Source organism: Papaver somniferum, unplaced genomic scaffold, assembly GCF_003573695.1.
Source record: "Papaver somniferum cultivar HN1 unplaced genomic scaffold, ASM357369v1 unplaced-scaffold_80, whole genome shotgun sequence".
In the NCBI taxonomy this organism is placed as follows: Eukaryota; Viridiplantae; Streptophyta; class Magnoliopsida; order Ranunculales; family Papaveraceae; genus Papaver; species Papaver somniferum.
Window position 1 is genome coordinate 2488078 of NW_020650971.1, and position 25841 is coordinate 2513918.

The window sequence follows — 25841 nt, forward strand, 5'->3', positions numbered from 1 at the left end:
CGTATGGTTGCGAAACAAGATGTTGTGGAATCACAAACAATGAGACGAAGATGTTTGTGATTACTTTTTATATCTTGCCTATCGGAGATATCAATCTCAAGCCAATCAATGTGATTGTACTCGTACACTAGAAGATGCAAGATCAGATCACACAACTACGATAAAAGTAGTATCAGTCTAGCTTCACAAACCCAATGAAGTATTTAAGTCTTTAACCTGGTTTTAGAAGAAGAAAACCAAAGGTTGAAGGAGAAACGACTCTAGAACGCAAACTAGTATCACACGTGAGGTGTGGGGATTAGTTTTGCACAATACTAGATGTCTCATTTATCTAGTCTTTCAAATCAAGGTTTGCAATTAGGTTACCTTGGTAACAAAGCAATCAATATCCACCGTTATATGAAAACCTGATTTAGATTCAAGCTAATATTTCTCAACCGTTAGATCGAAAACTTAGCTTGTTATACACACTTGACAATGCACATTTCTAGGTTTGTTAACCGTACCCAAACATATGCACTTGTTGGTTCAACAATAGTTAACCAAATAGTTAGCCATATGAGCATTTCATATCAACCATGTTCTTCTTCACCATAACTAGTTCAAATGACTTCAAATGAACTAGTTAGAGATTTTTTCAATTGCAAGGAAATCTTATGTACTACACAAGACACAATTGAAGCAAAGATGATTTGATTCACTTGAATCGGTTCATGAAATTTCATAGCCACGGTTTGCAAACTGCATTCCTTAGTGTTTTTAAGTTGAAGTTCAGAAATCATCTTCAGATATATAACCTTCTCAAGTTCGCAGACTAGGTTCGTGGACTTAAGTTACCGGGCAGAGTTTACAAACTCCAGTAAAAATTCTCGGGAATGAGAACTTCGCCGGTTCGGACTGGGTTCGCGGACTGAGTTCGCGGACTTAGCTTCACACAAGTAGTTTGTTAACTCGGCAGAAATTCTCGGGTCTGAGAACTTCGACAGTTCGCGGACTTGGTTTACGCCATTCTTCCGGTTCTCTTGATCAACAAAGTTCGCAAACTTTGGTTCAAGGAATAAGACTTATACATAAATGTGTTTCCACAATAATGCTTATTTCCACAATTGGTTATGTAATCTAAACTGTCATTTCAATCATTTCAACATTCTTAGAGGACGTTATATAGTTGTTACACCATTTCTCGTCAAAGTAATTTCCAAGACGATTGAAACATATCATGACTTTCGTCACATGGTAAAGATAAACTTGATCGAAGCGAAAAGCTTACCAACACATATTTCGAGATATAGATAGGCAAGGTATACTTGGCTCGAAATACCAAATGTGTATAATCCAAGTCTATATATATAGCATACGACTTCTTGTATCAAAGAGTAGGAGATAGAGTAGATAGACTTTTGAGTGACAGATAAGTTCAAGTCTTCACATACCTTTTTGTCGAGAAGTTCCACCGGTTTCTTGAGTAGTTCTTCTACTTGTATGATGAATCACCATGAAGTACTTGAGCTCAACTATACTTTATATCCTATTCCGAGACTTAGCTATAATAGACTAGAAATCAAGACTTAAAGTTTTGATCACTAACATTGACAAACATGCTTGAGATAGCAACGCATGCGAGTTCGACCGAGCATTGCTCTAACATGATTGTTGAGAGGCATATTTTATATGATTTTGTATGGAAATAATCGGTCTATGTCGTTATCCCTAAAATCCGATTGTGTGTATTAAATTCGAAAAACATAGCCGTTGAGACTTTATCTATATAAGGAGAACCTCTTTGAGCCACTCCCACATCACACACCTAGCCTATAAAATGGAATGAGAACCATATGAAGATTTGTGTCTCGTTAAATCGTTTGCTAATACGTTCCGCGAACATCGGAATGAAATCTATTCAATGTTTTGGAAGAGAGTTAAAGAGTTCTTTTACGGGCATACCTCGAAACCTAATAACCGTAAATGGAGAGACTTGGATTTTTGAATTCAATACATAAAAAGAGCAATGCGAGAGTACGTAAAAGTTAAAATATGGTGTACGACTATCATCCACGAGCTCCCTCTTATGGAAAAAGTGAGTAATCCGATCATTATTTTTATACCTATGTCACCGTCAAAAGTTCGCATACTAACATTTAAGAATTCACTGAATTTCAGCTGAAACATTTCAATGGGCTATGGATAATTCGCATGACGTTGTACCGACGTGCCCGGAGGTTCATTGACGAGAATTTGATGTGTCAAATTCTAGAATTCGCATACTGAATCCTATATATGTTGTGTGCTAATTTCCTAAACTATGTAATGAATATTTTGTTTCTGAAAGTAAGGTATAATCGGATTATGTGAACAACCATGAACACCAATTATTGGAATCGGTTTATGTGGGTATTGATAAAACTCCGATTCTGGGTTTACATCGTCATTCGGCATAAACTGAACCCAAAATCGGTTTGCAAATGCATTAACATCAACCGATTCTGGATCGAGTCTTTAAAAAATAAAATAAAATTTTTACAAATTTTGATTATGCATTAATGATTGTTAATTTTAGAATTAACTTGATTAAACATTATTTAATTACCCGAGTTAGCATTAATTTAATAAGGATATATTAGAAATTAGCATAAATAGTGGTTAATGGATTTCTAGAAATTACTTCTTAATGATCTTTTTTTGTCATGTAGCTATAGACCCCAAATAAGTGTCATAGGCCCCAATTTAGCCAGACAAAACATAAAAGACATGCTGGATAACAATATTTTTAATTCTTTTAATACAACTACAAAAAGTATTATTTCAGCTCTGCTCAATAGTTGCTTGAGACATACTTAAGTCGTAATGTCCTCATACAGTTACCTTATACTAGACTTTCACACATCTAATCTACAAAATATAGATTATCTTCATATTTAGTTAATCCAGGAGGTGGGAGGAGAATTCCACCTCGTTTTCATGTGTAATCTTTAACAAACCTTGAAGTAAATGCTAGACTAAGTGCTTTAGAAATGGGATATAGATAGTGAGTTTGTTAGTCCCTTGCGCAGGTTCCTTTTTCGTTAACATAATCCTAAACTTAAAACCAAACCAGAGCTCACACATAGAAACATTTTTCCTCTTTTATAATCTTAATTTGCTTTTTATTTTGTTAATTCGGTCGTAAAGATTGGGATCTCCCGGATTTGAATGGATATTTTCAGGTATTTACGCTCCTTGTAATTACCTAGATAGAAGAGATTTTTGGAGAGAAATTGAAGAAGTAAGAAACTATTGGAACTTACCATGGGTTATTGGAGGTGATTGGAATGTTATTCAGTTCATTCATGAGAGAAATTCGTGTACGCAAGCTAACAATGCAATGAAGATTTTTAGTAGGTTCATATTAAAACATGAGTTGTTTGATTTTCCAATGTTGGGGGATACTTACACTTGGACTAATAATCAAGTCCAAAGTATTCGTAGTAGAATTGATAGATTTTTGGCTTCAGCGGATTGGGAAATTCAGTTTCCAAATGTCATTCAGCAAGCCCTTGCCAGACCATGCTCTGATCATAGTCCATTAGATCTCATATGTGATGGTGTGAAAGGTGGTCCAGGGCCTTTTCGTTGTGAAACATTCTGGTATGCACACCCTGACTTTTTAAATTTTATTCAAAATACTTGGTCTTCTTTTTCTGTGACAGGAAGTGCAGGTTTAACAATGTGAAAAAAGCTTCAATTGTTAAAGCCTTTTCTGAAACTTTGGGCTAAACAAGAGTATGGTGACATGGATAGGCAGTTGTAGGAGCTTGAGGAAGTTTTTATGCAGCTGGATGAAAAAGAAGATGCTCATAATGGTTTGAATGAAGAACAATGGAACACTAGATTGAAAGCAAGACAAGATTACTGCAATTTAGCTATTGCCAAAGCTGAGAAATGGAGAAGAAGGAGCAGAACCAACCACATTATTCAATTTGAGAATAACACTAAATATTTTCATAAGCTTGCCTCAGATAGGAGAAGAAGAAACTACATTGGTGCTATTAAAGTTGATGGTGTAATGAGTACAGATATTGAGACAATTAAGCTTGGAATTGTTGATCATTTTAAATCAACTTTTCAACATCAGTCTAATAGAATTACTTCCTTAAATTCAATGCAACTCAATTGCATCTCTGAGGAAGTAAGAGATTGGTTTGAGTTGGATGTAAATGAAGAAGAGTGCATTTCTGTAATAAAGCTTTTGGGTCAGAACAAAGCTCTAGGGCCTGGTGGATTTGCTGTAAGTTTCTATTTACTCTATTGGGACATCATTAAAATTGATTTGATGAAGATTTTTTATGAATTACAGTATAATAATTTCTTCGAATGGAGATTGAAGAACACTTTTATTTCTCTTATCCCTAAAAAGGATACAGTGGAGGAGATAAAAGACTTTAGGCCTATTAGTTTAATCCATGGTGTGTACAAGATTATTTCTAAGGTTTTAGCTGAAAGACTGAAAGTGGTTCTTCCTTCAATTATATCTTCTCAACAAACTGCTTTTATAAAAAACAGACAAATTCTTGATGGGGTTTTTGTTGCTAATGAGTTAATAGATTCTAGAATAAGAAGTGGTAAACCCGGTCTTTTGTGCAAAATTGATTTTGCAAAGGCTTTTTATCATGTCAGTTGGGAGTTTCTTGATGAAATTTTTGATAAAATGGGTTTTGGAGAAAGATGGAGGAGATGACTCAAATGTTGTGTGGAGTATGTTAGGTTCTCTGTACTTGTGAATGGCTCAGCTACTGGTTACTTCAAAAGTTGTAAAGGAATTAGGCAAGGAGACCCCTTGTCACCTTTTCTTTTTCTCCTTGTAGGTGAAGCTCTCTCTTACATGTTAAAATAAGCTCAAGCTCAGGGACTTATTACTGGTTTTCAAGCTGCCAATGGAGGAACTCTTATTAGTCATTTGCAGTTTGCATATGACGTTCTCATTTTCTTGGATGCTGACACTGATCAAGTAAAGAATTTAAGACTGGTATTACTCTCTTTTGAGCTTCTAACTGGTCTGAAAATTAATTTTACTTAAAGCAAAAATTTTGTTGTTGGTTATGATGGTGACTTGCATCTTTACTCTGATCTTTTGGGCTGTCTCTCTGATACCCTACCAACAATTTATCTTGGCCTTCCACTGGGAGACAAATACAAGGGCATAACTAAATGGGAAAGAGTAATTGATAAGATCATTGCAAGATTTCCAGGTTGGAAAAAACCTTTGATAAAGAGAGCTGGTAAAGTAACTCTTATTAAGAGTGTTCTAGCTAGCCTCCCAACTTATTACATGTCTTTATTTGAGATGCCAGCCTCTGTGACTAAAAGTATTGAGAAAATTATAAGAGATTTTTTATGGGATGATAGCAGTGGTAAGAAGAAGCATCATTTGGTAAAATGGGATATATTGTACAAGAAGAAGAAAAAAGGAGGTCTAGGAATCAAAAATTTGAGAAAAATGAATCAAGCTTTGTTAACCAAATGGCATTGGAGATATGCAAAAGAAGAAGCATCATTTGGTAAAATGGAAGGAAAGTGTCAAGGAAAAGTATGGTACTGATGGTGTAGAATGGCTTTCAAAATATCCTAATTCTTCTTTTGGCAGGTATGTTTGGAAGGGAGTTATGAAATGCAGAGATATTTTCAAAAGTAACATTAAATTTAAGCTGAACAAAGGCACTAAGATCATATTTTGGCAAGATAATTGGCTTCTCTCTACATGTTTGCAGTCTACTTTTCCTAATTTATATGCTATCTCAAGGAAAAAAACTAGTTTTGTTGCAGATTGTTTCATTGAAGATGCTGATGGTTTGAGATGGGATTTGGGCCTTCCAAGAAGATTAATCTCAAATATTAGAACTGAAATGAACTGGTTGAAAGCTGAGCTTGCTAATGTCACTTTTAACACTCAAGAAGAAGATATTCTGTAATGGTCTCTCACTGGCAAGAAACTTTTTTCTGTTAAGTCTACTTATGATAAGTTGATAAATGAAGATGTAATGATTCCAAATCAAAACATCTTTAAACTTTTATGGCAGCTGAATGTTCCTCCATCAATTGGTTTTTTCCTTTCGACTATAGCTCATTCAAGAATTCCTACAAGGGACATGCTTAGAAGGAGGGGATAGATGTTCCAGAAGCTTGTCCTTTCTGTACTAATAATGAATCAGTGGATCATCTTTTCATTCACTGTGATTTTGCCAAACAGGTTTGGTCGCACTTTACTGAGAAACTCAATTTGTTTTTCACAATGCCTTCAGATACAATTTCTTTGATGTTTGCTTGGTCTCTGCCACAAGTAAACAACATTCAGACTCAGGTATGGAGTATCATCCCAGCTGTGATTCTATGGAGTATTTGGAAGGAGAGAAACTCTAGAGTTTTTAATGGGAAAACTCATTCGAAGGAGACTATTATCAGTAAAGCTCAATATCTCATGTTTACTTGGTGCCTGGTTTTTAAAGAGTTTCAAGATTTATCTTTCAGTGAAGTGATTCAGAACTGGCCTAGAGCTTATTTCAGCTCTCCATAGTTCAGACAGATTGGTTCTGTTCTTTTTATGGCTTATTTTCTTCTTTGCCTCAAGCTAGGATAGCTTGTTTCCTCTTTCTTTTCTTTTGTCTTCTCTGTACTCTTTCTGGGTGGTACAAGCCTTTTGTATTCTCGTTTTTTGATCAATAAATCTTTTTCATTACCGATCAAAAAAAAAAGATTGGGATCTCCCGTGCGGTTACTCATCTCGGCAGTTTTCTCACCTGTATTGACTCAATTCTTCTCTGTTAGACTATCGATGGTTTTTCTCCGTGAAGTGAAAGATTATATAGCTCATTCAGCTCGAGCCTCGATACCCTTTCAAGTTTGTCTTTCTTTTTTTATTGTTTCCCTTCTTTTTGTAAGTGAGTATACACTTTATTTTTAATGCAATTCCAATTTTTGTTTTTTCAGAATAGAAAAACAACATTGTATGGAATGTTCAACTCAAAAAACACATGCCCTCTACTAGTTAAAATTAAAATAAGTGAGTTTCCAGCTGATAATTGCATTATAAAAACAACAAAAAATACGAGAAATTAATTACATTGATGAAGACATAAATTACATATGTATAAATAAGGGAGCTGCGAGCTAGTTCATACAGACAACACAAAGATACGAGAAATTAATCACTTTGATGGAAAAATAATTCTCCTTACATATGTTTAACGATCTTAGTTTACTGATGAAAGAGTACTTCTACGGATGTAAAAAGGATTCCAAGCAAACAACAAGTAACATATAGAGAAGTTATCTATGTCTATCTGTAGCACTTCAACGTGAATCTAAAATCAATCTACTTGTTCAGATAGATCCTACACAATGTCAAGTCACTACCAGGTATATGGTAGTCTTTCATCAACCAATCGGTTTTAGTAATACGTTTATCGTCTTTTGGAGTACCGGTATGGAAAACGAGGCCACACTTCTTCCTAACTTCTGTATTTCCTTCCTGGACGGGATCCGTTTTCATAGACATTCTCCAGTACCCATGTCCTTCAACAGTTCGATTGGGTCTGTCTCCATTCGCACACCTTTTGGTTCTTTCAGTAAAGAAATACCCCGATTTTTCTTGGTATTTTTCTAGAAGCTTTTCAGGATGATATTTATAAATACTAGTGTTGCACCCGTGCGTTGCACGGGTTCAGATTGGTTGCTCTCAATCTATGGGTTCACGTAGGGTGAGGTTGCCAAGCCAAACTTAAAGTCGGAATGCTAATTAAAATTTTCATTTTTTTGTTTTGTAAGTAAGGAGAAGTAATATGCCTATCAGATATAAGAAATTAAATTATAGATACATCAAGGATCTTAAATTAGGATCCTTGATGTCAAAAGGGTTTGTTAAACCCCTTTGTTAAAAGATCCCGATCCCTTAAATTATAGCTCTCCAAACTAATCGGAATTTTGAATACCAAAAGGTGCACCAACCAAGACAACCTTATATTTTGCATGCAAACCAACTTTTTTCGTCTACCAAAGGTAAGTTTTCACTGCTACGCTTCCATAAAGAAAGCATAATCCACCCTTCTTCTTCTCAATTCATTGGTCAAAGTATCAAATGTCACTCATTGAATTGAGTTCAAACAATTTTCCAAGGCATCATTCCCCTGTATCAGATCGGTTCATTGTATATCAACTAATATTCATTAGCATATTGTCTAACCCTCTCTGGGTAAGATATTGAGGAAAACTCTCTGAAAGAATCCTACAGTTTCTATTTATCAACTCCTTAATGTCAAGCAAAGCAGGTTTTCCGCGTCACCAAGCCAAAATTTAGGTTGTTATGTCACCTTTCTGCTATATTCAATGTCCTCGGCCACCAAACACAATATGATTGACCATTTACTACGACATCTATCAAGTCCAAAGAGTGTTGCCCTGCAATGGTTACGGTATGAGCCAACAATTGTATTCTAAAAGCATAAATAAAACTCTTAAATGACTGTAGGACATTTCTGGCAGGGTTTGCAATTCGTTATAAAAAAAAAGGAAATAATTTTATCTTTGATACCAGTGCAACTCTAATATAAGCCAAGAATCATAACCATGATGATATATGACCCTATTCTAATTGTACACATGTGTTGCACTTTGAGCTAATACTTCCATTGGACCTCGGAAGCATATAAGGGTTTTATAGCTTACTCAGACAACTACATATGCCATCTGGGGGAGTCGAACCCACAACTCCATGGCTGAGAACCATGCGCTCTTGCTTTTGAGCTAAGACAACAAAAAATTTCTAACGTAAAAGCTGGTAATTAAGTGTGAACGATTCATAGGCATAAAGGGATAGCATAAGAGAGTTTACATTCAGCTTACTCATAGCACGTTAGCATAAATCCACATGATTGGAGTCATGAACAACCTTTCAACTTTGGGACAGGTACTGCTTCGAGTTTGTATTCTCAACTTGCATCATCTATTCTCGGAATGAGAGACACCCGCAAACCACTTGCTATGAAAGTAGAAAACAATAGAGCCTGGCGCCAATAAAAAAAAACGAATTTGTTTGTATCAAATATCCCCATAAACACTATAGTACCAAGACAGTAATTATGTCACAATAAGAACGCAGTATCCCCATAAAAGACAACCTTGGAGACAACATGGCAGGTAAATATGCTTGTATGAAATAAAGGGGTCATGTAGTTGTACCTTCAAATTGGTAGAAAATACTTTGATACTTGTTTTCTCTTTAATAATTACCTCATGAAAAGGTGCATGCTTTCATGATGGACCATCTCTAGTTGTGATGCATTCCAACTTTAATAAATACAGAAATCTAACCAAGTTTAATGGATACAAAAGAATCCCGATAATTTAATGGGATCCATAGTTTTCCGGAACACTAAACCCCTTTATGGGATCTATAGTTTTCCGAACCTTCTTAAGGAATCAGACAGTTTTTGCTTTCTCCATTTGGTCTCTCCTATAAATTTTCAAAGAAAAGAATGCCAATCAACACCTTGCTTGTGTACAACATTCAAAGTATCTTTCTCCGCGATATTAGGCATGAACATACACAGTTCTGCATAGAGAGACAAAAATAAATAATTGAGAGTAAGTAAGATTTAACGAATATCAAAATAAGAGTAAGAACTAAACGAATATGTACATCAGCAGTTGAGCATTCGTATATACCAATTAAACCCTTGCACCGTTCTGACATTTATATTCAATAGTAACCTTCTCCACCATATTAGGCACGAAAATAGACATTTAGTTCATCAAAGAGAGGAAAAAATAAAGTAGAAGCGCAAGGTTTCCGGAAAGGTTCATCTAATTTTTATAGACAAACCACAAACCACAGGTCTATTCATGCGATAAAGTTCGTACCATTTAGGATTATGGCTGCTGACAAACCACCGGTCTGGAACTCGCTTGTACCTGCGCATTAGTCACGATATGATGGGAAGTATAGGGTAAGGATAAATCATATAACCCTAAGAATCAAAAAAAAAAAAAAAAATCATGAATTGTGTCAGTGATATGTTGTTAACACTATAAATTTAGCTGTGTTGATTCTGTTCCACTATATGGAACGTGCTTCAAAAATAACCCAGAACAAATAATTGAAGGCACACCATTTTTTCATCTTCACGAATATTGATATGTGAATCAAGATGCTCCTCTTTTTCCTAAGCATGATCCTGAAAAGAACACAAAGAAGAAGCTAAGATTAATATAAAAACAGGTTAATTTAGATACAATCTTTGGATGTTGTTGCTAAAACGAAAGACGAAGAATAGGGAGAAGAAAAGAGGCAACAGACGCTTAGAAACGATCGAGATTAGGGTTTTACCGTCATGGTATATGCCTCCACGAAAATATAAGTATAAGAGAATAAAATTAGGATCTGGAGACCGGGAGAAAACTTATCAAGTTTGGGTATCGATCACATACCCCATTTCGTGCGCAGCAAAAAACACCAAAAAGATCTCAAAACCCACTAATCCTATTGGTCTATATTCTCTCAAGTGAGACCAAAAACTCTAGTATTCGAGATTTGCTCAGCTTTCAACCACAGCTCTTTAAATTGGACTCAAATTATATATACAATTGATATCTGGTATACAAGGCGTGACTTGAAACTGAATTTCAGGATTTTCTATCTTCCACTTCAAGTACAAAGACAACAACTCTTGATCCGAAGGAGCAAACACGAAACCAGGAGGAAGTTCCCTAAGTTGTACGGAAGGAACATCCTGATGGTAATCTCTTAACAAGTACTGATCTTGATCAGAAACAAGTTCTTGGTTATTATAATTACCGAAGTATTGCAGATCTTCACCAGCATCGAGTACTTGGTCAATACAATCATCGAGGTACTCCAGTTCTTGATCATTAAGAAGTTCTTGGTCATTATAATTGTAGTTATTAGCCCTGCACATATTAGATATTATACTTGTGTGAGTTGTTTGTGTGTCACAAGTATTTGTGCTTGTGTGTAAAGTGTGTGTGAGGTCAACTGTATGATTAGTATTAAAGGCTTTGTAATAATCCTGTGAAGGTTAACTCTTTAATCAATAAAGAAAACTAAAGTTCTCTCATGGTATCACTCCTTCGATCCTGAGCCATTCTTATCAATTCTGGAATAATTTTTCACACACAACATTTTTAAGCAGAGACATTAGAATCACACATCTTTCACAATAATTTTTCAGGATTTAACATCCTTTATAAGATTCTTTATTAATCTTTCTTCATATTAAATTCAAGATCTGATTCTTTTACAACAATTTCTTGGTGCTTTGAGTTCATGTCATCTACAACAATCGTTTACAGGAAAAGAAAAAATATGGGTTCTCAAGCAAATTCCGCTGCTCAAATGGGTAATGATTCTTCTGGATTTACGTTTCCCTTTACCAATATTTCCAATTTTGTTTCTACAAAATTAGGGCCAAATAATTTTTTGTTGTGGCGAGATCAGATGGAATCAATTCTTGTTTCTACTGATTTATATGGCTATGTTAATGGTGAGATTGAACAACCAGTGAAACAGATTGAAATTGATGGAGTTTTAACATTGAATTCACAATGGGTTTTGTGGAGGAAAATTGATTGTTTTGTAACTAGTTATATGAAGGCCACGTTTACTGATTCTGTGTCTGGTGATGTATTGGGGCTTTCCACTGCAAGAGAAATTTGGGAATTTCCTGAAGTAACTTTTAAGAGTCAGTTCATGGGTAGAAAGAATATGCTAAAAAATCAGTTACATAATGTCAAGAAAGGAAATATGACAATACTTGTGTATTTGCAAAATATCAAGACCATAGCAGATTCTTTAGTTTCTATTCGAGAAAGGGTTAGCAATTCTGACTTGACTATGTATGTATTGAATGGATTGGGTAGAGATTATGATAACTTTGTTGTAGCTGCTCACAATAGAGAAGTTCCATATACTTTTGCTGAGTTAAAACCAAGACTTCTCAATCATGAACAGTGGCTTCTAGAACAACATCAAGATTCTAGTTATGTGTTTGATACTCAACATCCTACTACTCTGAATAGTAGGAATGGTAATTCTAGTAATGGAAGAGGAAAGTCTAAGAATACTTCTGGATATAAGAATGCTCCTGGTAATGGTTATGGTTATAAAAATGCTCAAAGTTCTGGTTATAATGCTGGACAAGGAAGTAGTTCTAGTTCTTATGGTCAAGCAAATGGTGGTAGAAGGGATTTTTCTCAGATAGATTGTCAGATATGCAGGAAGAAGGGACACTATGCCAGTAGATGTCACTTTAGATACTATCCTCCTACTTCTGCATATGCTTCTTCATCTTCAACAAATACAGCACAACAACAACATGCTTTCAACTCTATCAGTGAAGAACATATTTTTTCAGAACCTTCAACCTCTGAAACTCCTAAGTGGTTAGATGACTTAGGTGCAACAGCTCATATGACTGGAGATGAGACTCTATTACAAAATACTTCTACTTTCAAATGGAAGGACAGAGTACAAGTGGGTAATGGTAAGTCCTTAAACATTACTTCCACTGGAACTTCTCTTATACAAACACCTGAAACTAATTTTAGGTTGAACACAGTTCTTCTAGTACCTGATATGAAACATAATTTGATTTCTATTGCTAAATTTACTAAGGATAATTCATGTTATTTCAAGCTATATCCTACTGGTTATGAAATTAGAGATTTGTCTTCAGATGTTTTGTTGTCTCATGGTTCAGTGGTTAATAACTTGTATCCCATTCATTATAAATCGTCTTTTTCTACTGCTCCACGTGCTTTTTCTTCTATCTTGTCTGCATCATCTAAAGTCTGGCATGACAGGTTAGGACATCCTTCAAATTTTATTGTTCAATAGTTACACTCCAATAAACAGATTGTTTTAACTTCCCCTCATTCTGTAACTTTGTGTCATCCATGTCAGTTGGCAAAAAGTAAAAAATTGCCTTTTCAACTTTGCTCTTCTCATGCTGATAAGCCACTTTCTTTAATTCACTATGATGTATGGGGTCCAACAGTACCTTCTTTACATGGTTATAGGTATTATATTCTGTTTGTGGATGATTTTAGTCGATTTCATTGGATTTTTCCAATGGAATTGAAATTTGATGCAATTAAGTGTTTTTCTCATTTTAAAACCCATATAGAACATCAATTTTCTTCTAAAATTATTAATTTTCAAGTTGATGGTGCAACTGAGCTTGTTAAAGGTCCTTTTAAAGGTTTGCTAGAGTCAAGTGGTATTCTTGTAAGGATTTCTTGTCCTCAAACCCCTGAACAAAATGGCCTTGCTGAAAGAAATCATAGGCACATTAATGAGATGGGTAATTCTCTTTTGTTTAACTATTTTTGTCCAAAAGAAATGTGGTATGATGCTTTTCTTACTGCTACTTATTTGATAAACAGAACACCAACCAAGGTTCTAGATTTCAAGTCTCCCTTTGAGGTTCTTTTTGGTGAAAGTCCAGACTATTATTTTCTTAAAATTTTTGGCACTGTGTGCTATCCTCATCTTGCTCATTCAAGAGCAGATAAGCTATCTCCAAAGTCCGTGAAGTGTGTTTTTCATGGTTATAGTATTCTTCATAAAGGATACAAATGTTATGATCCTCTTTCAAAGAAATCTTATATATCTAGACATGTGGTTTTTGATGAACATCAGTTTTATTTTCAAACTTCAATGCCTGACTCTGTTTTGCATAATTCTGGATTACCATCTATTCTTCCTCCATCAGATTCCTCTGCTCCTACTAGTAGTATTGTTACCAGGTCTCATAAGGGCATGGATAAATCTAAGAAATTTCCTGATTTTGTTTCTCATATGTCTGTTAAACATCTAATGTCTTCCTCTTGTACATCTTTACTAACCACTGTTGAACCAAAGACTTTTAGGACAACTTTTAAGATTCCTGACTGGAAAGTATCCATGAAAGATGAGTATACTGCTTTGAGAGATAATGACACATGGGATTATGTGGCACCTGAGCCACACATGAACATTTTAGGTTCTAAATGGGTCTATAAGGTCAAACAGAAAGCTGATGGTACTATTCACAGACTGAAGTCTAGATTAGTTGCAAAGGGTTATGATCAACAAGATGGAATAGATTTTAATGAAACCTTTAGCCCTGTTGTTAAATGTATCACTGTTAGAGTTGTGTTATGCATGGAAATTACATACAATTGGCAGATTAGACAATTAGATGTTAGTCATGCTTTCCTTTATGGATTCTTAGATGAAGCTGTTTACATGTCACAGCCTCAGGGGTTTATAAATCCATATTATCCTTCAAATTATGTGTGTAAATTGAAAAGGAGTTTGTATGGGTTAAAGCAAGCACCAAGAGCTTGGTTTCATAGGTTTAGCACATTCTTAATTTCTTATGGTTTCAAGAAATCAGTCTCAGATAATTCTATGTTTGTGTGTACTTCTAAAGATGGTATGTTGGTGTTACTTTTATATGTGGATGATATTTTACTCACAGGAAGCTCTTCCATTTTGATGAATGATCTGATTGTCTCTTTAAAGAAAGAGTTTGCTATGAAAGAATTGGGAGAGTTATGATTTTTTCTTGGGTTAGAAGCTGTTAGAACTCCTACTTCAATAACTCTCACTCAAAATAAGTATACTTTAGAGTTATTAGAAAAGGCAAAGTTGTTGGATTCTAAGCCCTGTGATACTCCAGTTGTTAAGGGAGCAAGGTTATATATTCATGATGAAGTTAAACTTGATAATGTAACTGACTATAGAGCAATAATGAGTGGATTACAATATCTTACTGTAACAAGGCCTGAAATAAGTTTTGATGTTAATTATGTGTCACAATTTATGCATTCTCCATCAGATTTACATCTTCAGCTAGTCAAAAGAATTCTGAGGTATTTAAAAGGCACTATAGGTCTGGGAATTACTTTAACTAAAGGTAGTCTGTGTACTTTGAAGGCTTTTAGAAACTCTGTCTGGGTTGGTTGTCCAGATACTAGAAGATCCACCTCAGTTTTTGTTGTGTTTTTGGGTCCTAATCTTGTGTCATGGTCTTCTAAGAAGCAGCCCACAATATCAAAGTCATCTGCAGAAGATGAATACAAGTGTTTATCCGTTGCTTCTGCTGAATTAAAATGGATTTCATATATTCTTGCTGATATACATATTAAACTTGATTCTCCAGCTTTACTTCTCTGTGACAATACTAGTGCTTTGGCTTTGGCTACTAATCCTGTTTTTCATGCCAGGACAAAACATATAAAGATTCAATATCATACAGTAAGAGAGTTGGTGGATGAAGGCTTCTTGGTGTTGCAGCATATTGCTTCTGAAAATCAAATTGCAGACTTATTCACTAAGGGTTTATGCTATCCAACATTCTCCATATTACTTAGAGAGATGTTAGATGTTTCTTCTGTTGCCTCATCATCAAATTCTTCAGTATGTCTTTCTCCAGTTGAAGAATAGTTTTTCTATTCAGTAGATGTTACTTTGTATTTTTCAATCTGTTACTTTGGCTGCTAGTATCAGATTGAAGGGGGTGTATTAGATATTATACTTGTGTGAGTTGTTTGTGTGTCACAAGTATTTGTGCTTGTGTGTAAAGAGTGTGTGAGGTCAACTGTATGATTAGTATTAAAGGCTTTGTAATAATCCCGTGAAGGTTCACTCTTTAATCAATAAAGAAAACTAAAGTTCTCTCACCACATGCATATAAACACGTGCTTCATAAATATTTATGTAACTAAAAATTAACGCAGAAAGAATTTCTTTCAAAGAAATATATATGATGAACTCAATATGTATATTATCAGCAATCATAAAAGAAGTCGAAAAGAATCAAAAGATTGAGAAATACAAACAAATACATACCTCTCCATGGTCATCATCGCATCTTCATGCTGGTAAAATTGATTATTAGCTGCTACTTGACTCTCATAGACGTCCTCCATCTTTCTCTTACCCTTCAAATCTACTTTCTCCATTATTATTATTTATTATGATCTCTTGAAATTAATCACAAAATCTTCTTCTCTCGTTTTTTAACCTTTGGTAAATATTCATGTAACCTAATATGTGCCCCTATGAGGTATTTATAAGCTTGTAGGGGGCAAGTGCCCTTTTCCTAGTTGAAAAAAGGTTTACACAGATTTTCCTAGTTAAAATGAGAAAAGGTTTACGCAGAAATCGGCCCTTTTGGATCGGGAACCCGTCAGGATCTTTGTTGCATTGGCTTTACCGACCTAAACCTATTCGTTTGCTGATTTCTCAAGGCCAAATCAAGTCGTCGGTCTCATATAAACAACCATAAGCCGGCGGCACGTATAAATCGAGAATATTTTATCTTGTTGCCGTCATGCAACTTTGTTGTTTCCTTCTTTTGTTTTCTGAATCTGTCTATAGTAGCTTCAAATTTCCTTCTCTAGTTTTCTGAATCTGTCTATAGTAGATTCAAAAATGTTGTCATTCTACGTACACTTCGTGTAAATTCAGCTGTTGTGTCCACTAGATTGCTTGGAAAGCCGCTCTTTCCTCTGTTTTTTTGTTGTAGATCCTGTAGTACACGTGTAAATAGGGAATATTCTATCATGTTGCCTTCATGCCACTTTGGTGTTTCCTTCTGTGTTTTGATGATTCTGTCCATATATAGTAGCTTCAAAAACTTTCAAGTTGTCATTTTACTTTGGGTAAATTCAGCTGTTGTGTCCACTTGATTGCTTGAAAATCCGCTTTTTCCTCTATTTTCTTTGTTGTAGATCCTAGTGCTGTCGCATCTTGCTCCTGTAAAATTAAGCCCCCTGCATTAGTTCCACGGTGACGGTGCGCTGATTATTATATCTGTCAAAGACTAGCTTGTCAGACTATAGTGTTATTACAATATCATTCCTTTTTTTAATGAAAATCTTTATGCCTTATGCATTATATATTCTAGTTTTTATTACATCACAGTTCTACGAGGATTTGGTTTATTATTTTTAAACACAAGATTACATCTTGATTTCCCCAAAGCACTACTGCCATAAATTCAGGCGATGTGTGATAACTCATCCCCGTCATATCATTCATAGCAAATCAATTTCGGAACCAGCGGTAGAGATCTGTCTGGTCATATATTCATTCTAAGGAGATATCAAGACTTAGAAACATTTGGAGTAAATTCACAATTCATAAAACAATGAGTTAGAGTGTCTTCAAGTATTCTCACACATGGGACGTCAGATGTTGTTGATGTTTTTCAGGATGTGCTCAATCCTTGCATTTAGAGGTAGGATGGAGTGTGCCCATTTCCAAAGAAAAGTTTTTATCAATCTGAAGTTTCTAAGGTCTCCGCCACTTTTTATTTGTTTGCTGATCATCTTGTTGTTCCGTGCTTATAATCTTCTTGCAAAGAAATCTTGATGTGAACTCCTCATAACACTGTCCTCCGATCCCCCATCATTATATATTGATATAGTGATATAGAGCCACTGATTTTGAGGGTTGAATCAGTGTTGACTTTATACCAATGAGCTAGTTGTTCTTCATTTTGTTTGATTACTTTAGCTCTATTGGCGGTGTTCATGTTTTGACTAGTTTTTTCGCTAGCTCATTCTTTGTTCTGATGTATATATTCTTAGAAGAGTTTCTGTTCAACTTCAACCCTTGTACCAACTTGTAAGCATATTGCTGCCGAGACCTCAGTATTCCTCAAATTGACATATTCTTGTGCATAGGAATATTGAGGGGTATTACCGAATGAAAGTTTGTTTTTGGGGTATTCCTGGTGGATTTTCCCATTCAAAATCCTTCAGGAAATATCAAGAAGTGTTAAAATTGGACATAAATCAAGTTTAACCACATTTAAGATTAGAGGGAGCAAAAACAAAGGAAGAACTAAAAAAAATAAAAAAGAAAAGATTCTTTCAACAAACAATCTAGCGAAAAAAAAAAGAGCGGGGACGCCAACACTTCGTACACCTTGTATGTTTTATTGTTTGGATCTGCTTGGTGTCTAACTCAGCCAGAGTCAGGTGCCTGTAAGTATTTTAGTCAAGTTCAACTTTTGTTTAACGCCTATCTGAAGAGCAAGAGAAAAAAGAGAGAGGATGAGAAACCAAACAACTGTTTGGTCGAGCAACTTTAACCCACAAAAAATATATACTCTTCATAGTTAATCAAGGAGGTGGGAGGAAAATTCCACCTCATTTTCATGTGTATTCTTTAACAAAGCTTGAAGTACATGCCAGACTAAGTTCTTTAGAAATGGTATATGGATAGTGCATGTGCTAGTCCCTAGTGCAGGTTCCATTGTTAGAATAATCCCAATCTTAAAACCAAACAAGAACTCACACATAGAAACCTCTTTTGTAATCTTAATTTGCTTTTCATTTTGTTAATTCAGTCGTAAAGAATGTTTTTGTTATGTTACGACTCCTTATTACTCCTTTACACTTGAGGTTGCCACAGTCATGGTCAGACCTCATATGAAAAAAAATGGATACTCTAAAACTCTTGAACAAGCTGGAATCTGCCAAATTCGGATCTTCGGCGCCATTTATTATTGATATCTCACAGAATGGGTGGCATTCCTAACTCAGAAAACTCTTCGTAATGAGGTGACTCATCTCGGCATTTTTCTCACCTGTATTGGCTCAATTCTTCTCTCTGTTGGAAAATTGGTAATCAAGTGGAAGACAGATAAGTTTTTCTTAGTGAAGTGAAAGATAAATTGCTCATTCAGCTCGAGCTTGGATACCCTTTGAAGTGTGACTTTCTTTTTCCTTCCCTTCTTAGTGTATACTATATCTCTGATGCATTCCAATTTTTTTCTGTATGAAATGTTCAACTCAAGTAAGTAACACATGCCTACTAGTTAAAATTAAACTGATAATTGCATAACAACAACAACAACAACAAAATTTAACAGAAATTAATTAATTACTTTGATGAGAGATATATTACATATGTAAAAAATTCAAACTCAGCAGAAAGATACGAGAAATTAATGGAAACATAATTCTCCTTACATATGACGATCTCAGTTTACTGAAAGAGAGTGCTTCTACAGACGTAATAAGGATTCCAAGCAAACAACAAGAAACATATAGAGAAGCTATCTATGTCTATCTTTAGTGCCCGCTGGCCTTCAACATGCTCAATCTATTTGTTGAAGTAGATCCTGCACAATGTCCACTCACTACCAGGTATATGGTATTCTTTCATCAACCAATCGGTTTTAGTAATACGTTTATCGTCTTTTGGAGTACCGGTATGGAAAACGAGGCCACACTTCTTCCCAACTTCTGTATTTCCTTCCTGTACGGGATCCGTTTTCATAGACATTCTCCAGTACCCATGTCCTTCAACAGTTCTATTGGGTCTGTCTCCATTCGCACACCTTTTGGTTCTTTCAGTAAAGAAATACCCCGATTTTTCTTGGTATCTTTCTAGAAGCTTTTCAGGATGATATTTATAAATATTGATATCTCGTATACAAGGCATGACTTGAAACTGAATTTCAGGATTTTCTATCTTCCACTTCAAGTACAAAGACAACAACTCTTGATCCGAAGGAGCAAACACGAAACCAGGAGGAAGTTCCCTAAGTTGTACGGAAGGAACATCCTGATGGCAATCTCTTAACAAGTGGTGATCTTGATCAGCAACAAGTTCTTGGTTATTATAATTACTGAAGTATTGCAGATCTTTACCAGCATCGAGTATTTGGTCAATACAATCATCGAGGTACATCAGTTCTTGATCATTAAGAAGTTCTTCGTCATTATAATTGTAGTTATTATCCCTGCACATGCATATAAACACGTTCCTAATCAATATTTATGTAACAAATTAAATTAACTCATAAAAGAAAAGTTGGAAAGATTCAGAAATACATACCACTGCATGTTCATCGCCGCATCCTCATGCTGGTACTGATGGTTATTAGCTTCTACTTGACTCTCGTAGACGTCCTCCATCTTTCTCTTACCCTTCGAATCTACTTTCTTCATTATTATTATTTCTTGAAATTACTAACAAAATCTTCTTCTCTCGTTTTTTTTTACCTTAGGTAAAAATTCATGTAACCAAATACGTTCCCCTATGAGGTATTTATAAGCTAGTAGGGGACAAGTGCCCTTTTCCTAGTTGAATAAAGGTTTATACAGATTTTCCTAGTTAAAATCAAAAAAGGTTTACGCAAGTCGGTCCTTTTGGATCGGGAATCATCAGGATCTTTGTTACGTTTGCTCATTTAACAAAGCCCAGACAGGATAAAAACGTCGGTTTCAGGAAACCAATCATAAATCGACACGTATTAATCGAGAATTCTCTATCTCTTTGTATTTAAATACCCAGTCCCCACCCTTCTATCATTTCCTCTTTTGCGCTTTCCGTCTCGCTCTCTCCTTTGGAACGCGAAGAAATTTTATTTTTCCCCAAATCAATCAGATTAGGGCATCAATCAAGAATTTCAGGTAATCTAATCCTATACTAATGTTGAATTTCATTTTAGATTATTGTAATTATTGAATTTCTGTAGAACTTTCATCGTAAAATTCATCATGCCCTAGTTTATTTTTTTCGATTTAGTGTTCGACAATTGAAATTGGAATTAAGAACTATCCTGTTGTTGGGTTACACTTGGATGATTATGACAGACACTTTTAGGTCCTTTTTGAAAGACGCAAACCTAAGTATTAGAAAACTCCTGATGTTTTTTTTAGCAATTTTTGTATTAGTTTTGGTCGAAAGTTGATTTTATTGTGGAAAACCAAAAGTTTTGTTCAATTCGAGTTGGAATTTATCACGTTTGGTTTGATTAAGTTAGAATTTACTCAATTTAAGCTCTAATCTGATTCGATTGTGTTGGAGGATGTGAAGTACAAATCCTTTTTACGGTGTAGCTATGCCAGAATCAAACGACTGAGACCATTTTTTGGGGTTTTATATATAATTGGTTTTGGTGAAAACCGCATTGTTATGCAATCTTTGAATCCCCAGAGAGTGAAGCTGTTGCCAAATTGAAGAAGAAGAAGGAGAATTTTTTTTCTTAGATTCACTTTAGGATGAGTCTGATGAATACGTATCCAATCTGATAAGCCCTCAAAAAACTTAAGATTTTGGTTATGGTTTTAGATGATTGATTGCTGAAAACTAATTAGGTTAGTTTGATTTATGAAGATTTTGTTTTGGATGAGAGATTAGTAATGAAATTCACCCCACAATCATCATGAACAATATTATCTTCAGTGGTTATTTGATATTATGTGTATTTAAAGTCACTGAAATTCTCATCCACCTCAGCATTACCTTGTATTTCTGCCATTGATATATCAAACCAGATAAGTTGTTTAGTGTTTTGATTAGTAAATAAAACCAGATAAGTCCTCTTTTAAATACAAAAATATTCGAAACTCATCTTGTTGAACAATATGATTTGTAACTGTACTTGGGTGAAGAACGGGGAAATTTTGTTTAGAATCAATGGTTTTGTTTGATCAAGTTGGGGTTCTTCTTTTTTGTTTGACCAAGTTAGATTTCATTCTGTGTTAGCTCCATTCTGATTCGATTGTTTTGGAAGATGTGAAGTACAATTCCTCTGTACTTACTTGTAGCTATGCCAGACTTTTAGTTTTTATCTTACTTGGTGTGCATGAATACCTTATTCGACTCATTGCACATTTCTATTTCATCATCATTGAACCCCCATGGAATGACAGAGGTAAAGCTTCTTTAGTTTTCTTCCCTAAATAGGAGAAGAGGAATATGTGTATAATCTGATAAGCACCCCAAAAACTCGACTTTGATTACTTTTTGACGGACTAATTGTTGAATAGAATATTTTGTTTTGGAATATTAAGTGACTGGAATTCTCATCTACATTAGCATTACCTTGTTTTTCCATCACTGATGAATCAAACCAGATTGAAAATTTCAGGATAAGAAAATGGATAGAAGATTATAAAATCATGACCAAGTTTTGTGTCATTTACTTTATTTTCTTCTGTCGTCTGTTAACAAAAAGCTTATCTTCTTAATCTTGTGTTTATGTCTGCAGTTTCTTTTTGTGAAAATGCCGGCAACAGCAGGAAGGGTTCGTATGCCCGCGAATAATCGGGTTCACAGTAGTGCTGCACTTCAAACTCATGGTATTTGGCAAAGTGCGATTGGGTACGATCCTTATGCACCGAATAAAGATGAACCAAAGCAATCTTCTTCATCTCAGCCAATGTCGGTGGCGACTGCAGCTGAACCTGATGCTGAAAACGCTTATAATAGTTTCCAAGGACTTCTTGCACTTGCTCGTATTACTGGTTCGAATGCAGATAATGAGACTCGTGGTTCTTGTAGAAAATGTGGTCGTGTTGGTCATCTTTACTTTCAGTGTCGTAATTTTCTCAGTTTGAAAGAAGATAAAGAGAAAGAAGCGGCAATTCTTCAGGTTGGTCTTGGTTCTGGTTTGGATAAATTTAAGGTGAATGGGACTAAGGAGTTATCTGAAGAGAGTTCTGAAGAGAGCGAGAGTTCGGATTCTGATGCTGATTCGGAGATGGAGAGGGCAATTGAGGCACGCTATGGGAAGAAGGGTGTTAGTAAGTCTAAATCAAGGTTTTTGAGTAAGAAAAAGGACGATGACTCGGATGAAGATGAGGAGGAAGAGAGAAAGAAGCGAGGTAGATCGAAGAAAAGGACAAGTAGGAGGAGGAGCAGCAGTGACACGGATGATGATAATGAGGGTGGTAAGAAGAGAAGGAAGGAGAAGAAGGGGAGACATGAAGATTCTTCAGATGAAGATGATAAACGTCGCCATCGTCATAGGAATAGTAGGAAGGAAAAGAGGAGGAGGAGAAGTCATCATGATTCAGATGATTCTGATTCGTCTGAAGAATCTAGAAGGCGTCATAAGCGTAGACATAGGAAGAAGGCGGCATCCTCTAGTTCTGATGTTAGTGACTCAGATGATTCACGGGTTGGGAGGGCCAAAAAGCAATCTCGAAAGATTAGTAAGCATCGCCGCCATGAAGTTGTTGCTGCATGATAAACACAGTGTAGGTAATTTCAAAAGGCATTATATCTCAGTATCTAACTTTAAGATCTGGATTTCATTGGTGATTTGGCTTGCAACTGCGGTGAAACTCTTAAGATGCTTGTTTCAGTATGTCCTTCTGTTCCCTGTGGCCTTCTTTGGCTTTTGCCTTCTTGATCCCACCTTTCTGATAAGAATGTAGTACAGAACATTACTGCTTTCTTATTTCCTTGAAGTATTATGCAGCATCATGTAGTTGTAATTTTCCAGGTTGTGATGCCTATACTTTGAAAAGTTGGGCAGTACTTATATGAAAATTCACCATCTACTGTAATTTTGAATTTATTTTTCTTTCTTTTCTTTTCTTTTCTTTCTTGGTGTTTGCTTGTCCAAATATGGTAACTAGGTTTGTTGGTGATGGCAATTTCATAGTTTTGCTGCCTCAGCTCAGCCAACCACTTGACTTTAAGTATGTGAAGTACATAACATATTTGTGCCAGGTTACACGCTTTCCATAAAACCATGACACTATGCTTATTTCCAGGTTACACTCATACACCGTATCTGAAACTTTGTTTTGGCAAATAAGAGCTTCATGCGTCGGTTTATGATTTGTTATGTGAGACCGACGATTTAACCTTATTGGGCCTTTAGAAGTGGTTAACCAATTTGGGTTAGGTCAGTAAAGCCCGTGTAACAAAGATCCTGCGGATTCCCGATCCAGAAAAACCGATTTCTAATCTTTGTAAACCTTTATTCAACTAGGAAAAGGGCACTTGTCCCCTACCGACTTATTAGCTTATAAATACTCTTCTAGGGGTACCTATATGGTTACATAAATTTTTACCAAGCTAATAAGGTAAAAAGGAAGGAGAGAAGAAGATTTTCTGATCGTTTAAGCAAGAAATAATAATAATGGAGAAAGTAGATTTGAAGGGTAAGAGAAAGATAGAGGACGTCTACGAGATTCAAGTAACACCTAATAATCAGCATGAAGATGCGATGATGACTATGGAGAGGTATGTGTTTGTTTGTATTTCTGAATCTATTATGCAAGAATGATTATATACATCTTGAGTTCTTCATATATTTCTGAATCTTTTAGACTTTTTTTTGATTATAACTTATAAGATATGCAAGAACGAATAACCAAGAACGTATTTGAATGCATGTGCAGGGATAATAACTACGATTATGATAACCAAGAAGTTCTTACTGATGAAGATCGGGAGCTCTTGAGTGAGATTTACCAAGAACTTCTCGCTGATGAAGATCAGGGCATCAATGATTATATGAACCAAGAACCTCCTGCTGATCAAGATCTACAGTACTTAGGAGATTGTCATAATAATGATGTTACTTCCGTACAACTTGGGGAACTTCCTCGGATCAAGAGTTGCTGTCTATTTACTTGAAGTGGAAGATAGAAAATCCTGAATTTCAGTTTGAAGTCATGCCTTGTATACCAGATATCAATATTTATCAATATCATCCTGAAAAGCTTTTAGAAAGATGCCAAGAAAAATCGGGGTGTTTCTTTACTGAGAGAACCAAAAGGTGTGCGAATGGAAACAGACCCAGTCGAACTGTGAAACGACATGGGTACTGGAGAATGTCTACAACAACAGAGCCCGTCAAGGAAGGCAATACAGAAGTTGGGGAGAAGAGTGGCCTCGTCTTCCATACCGGTACTCCAAGAGACGATATACGTATTAATAAAACCGATTGGTTGATGGAAGAATACCATATACCTGGTAGTGACTTGACATTGTGTAGGATCTATTTGAACAAATAGATCGATTTTAGATTCATGTTGTAGGCGAGGGGGCACTAGAGCTAGGCATAGGTAGCTTCTCTATACATTTTTTTCTGCTGGCTGTTTCGACTGTGATCATCATAATATGTAAACAGAATTGTCTCCCCTTCAAAGAAACTAATTTCCCGTATGTTTTTGTTATTAGTTTGCTACTCTCAGCCCACTTAATCTAATTTCAATTTTCAGTTGTTCATTTGATTTTTTTTTCCCCTTCTCCTCTCAAGTCATCAACGAGCTCACTAAAAATATTAAGAAAATTTAAGAGGATATAAATGGTGTGAATGGATGAAGTTTTGTTATTATCAATTCGTGCAGCTTTTGGTGATTTTAATTAATTGCTCAAGAGGAGTACGCCAAAGGTGATCCGCTCTCTCCTTTGCTTTTTAATCTTGCCATGGAAGGATTATCATAATATTACTCGTCATGGCAATTTTTATGGATTCCCTCGGTCAAAGAAAATGGAAACTATGATTTTCTCATTTACGCTTGGTAAACTGATGATACTATATTGTTCTTGGACAGTAAATGGGAGGAGATACATTTTATTTTAGTGCTCTTATCACCTTGGTAGAGAAAGCTTTTAACTAAAGGAGGAAGGATATATTACTCTTAATACGAATGTCTTTTTAAGTCTGACATTTATATTATTGGCCATATTGTTTCATGGTCTTTAAAACTAAGACTGCGATCATTAATCGCCTTGACAAAAAAAAATGCACGACTTTCTTTGGGATTCTGGCGAGGAGAGCAAAAGAAGAAGCGTCTAGTGATTTAGTAGTTGGTTTGTAGTTCTGTTAAAAATGGGGGCCTTGGAATCCGTGATTTAGAAGATACGAAATTAGCACTATTGGTTACATGGGGTCTTCCAAGGAGGCGACGGGAGAACATACCTTGGAATGATGTAACTTGGAAGCCCATTTAGAATCGTACGACTTTCATCTTCTAGTTTTTGCCTCTTGGGATGCATAACTCAGTCCTCCGACTCCACCATTAATGCTCATCAATTAGTT

The 25841-nt window shown here is 35.5% G+C and overlaps 2 protein-coding genes across 2 annotated transcripts; both read left to right on the forward strand.

The window, feature by feature from the left end:
* The first annotated feature begins 3805 nt into the window (after positions 1-3805).
* Positions 3806-5945, forward strand: LOC113344934. Its single transcript, XM_026588806.1, has 4 exons — positions 3806-4648; positions 4767-4837; positions 5056-5568; positions 5621-5945. The coding sequence occupies exons 1-4, from the start codon at positions 3806-3808 to the stop codon at positions 5943-5945; spliced, it is 1752 nt and encodes a 583-aa protein (XP_026444591.1).
* A 14396-nt stretch (positions 5946-20341) lies between these two features.
* Positions 20342-23375, forward strand: LOC113345037 (CAX-interacting protein 4-like). The gene is made up of 2 exons (XM_026588900.1): positions 20342-20463; positions 22047-23375. The coding sequence occupies exon 2, from the start codon at positions 22062-22064 to the stop codon at positions 23025-23027; it is 966 nt and encodes a 321-aa protein (XP_026444685.1). The 5' UTR covers positions 20342-20463; positions 22047-22061; the 3' UTR covers positions 23028-23375.
* The last annotated feature ends 2466 nt before the right edge of the window (positions 23376-25841 follow it).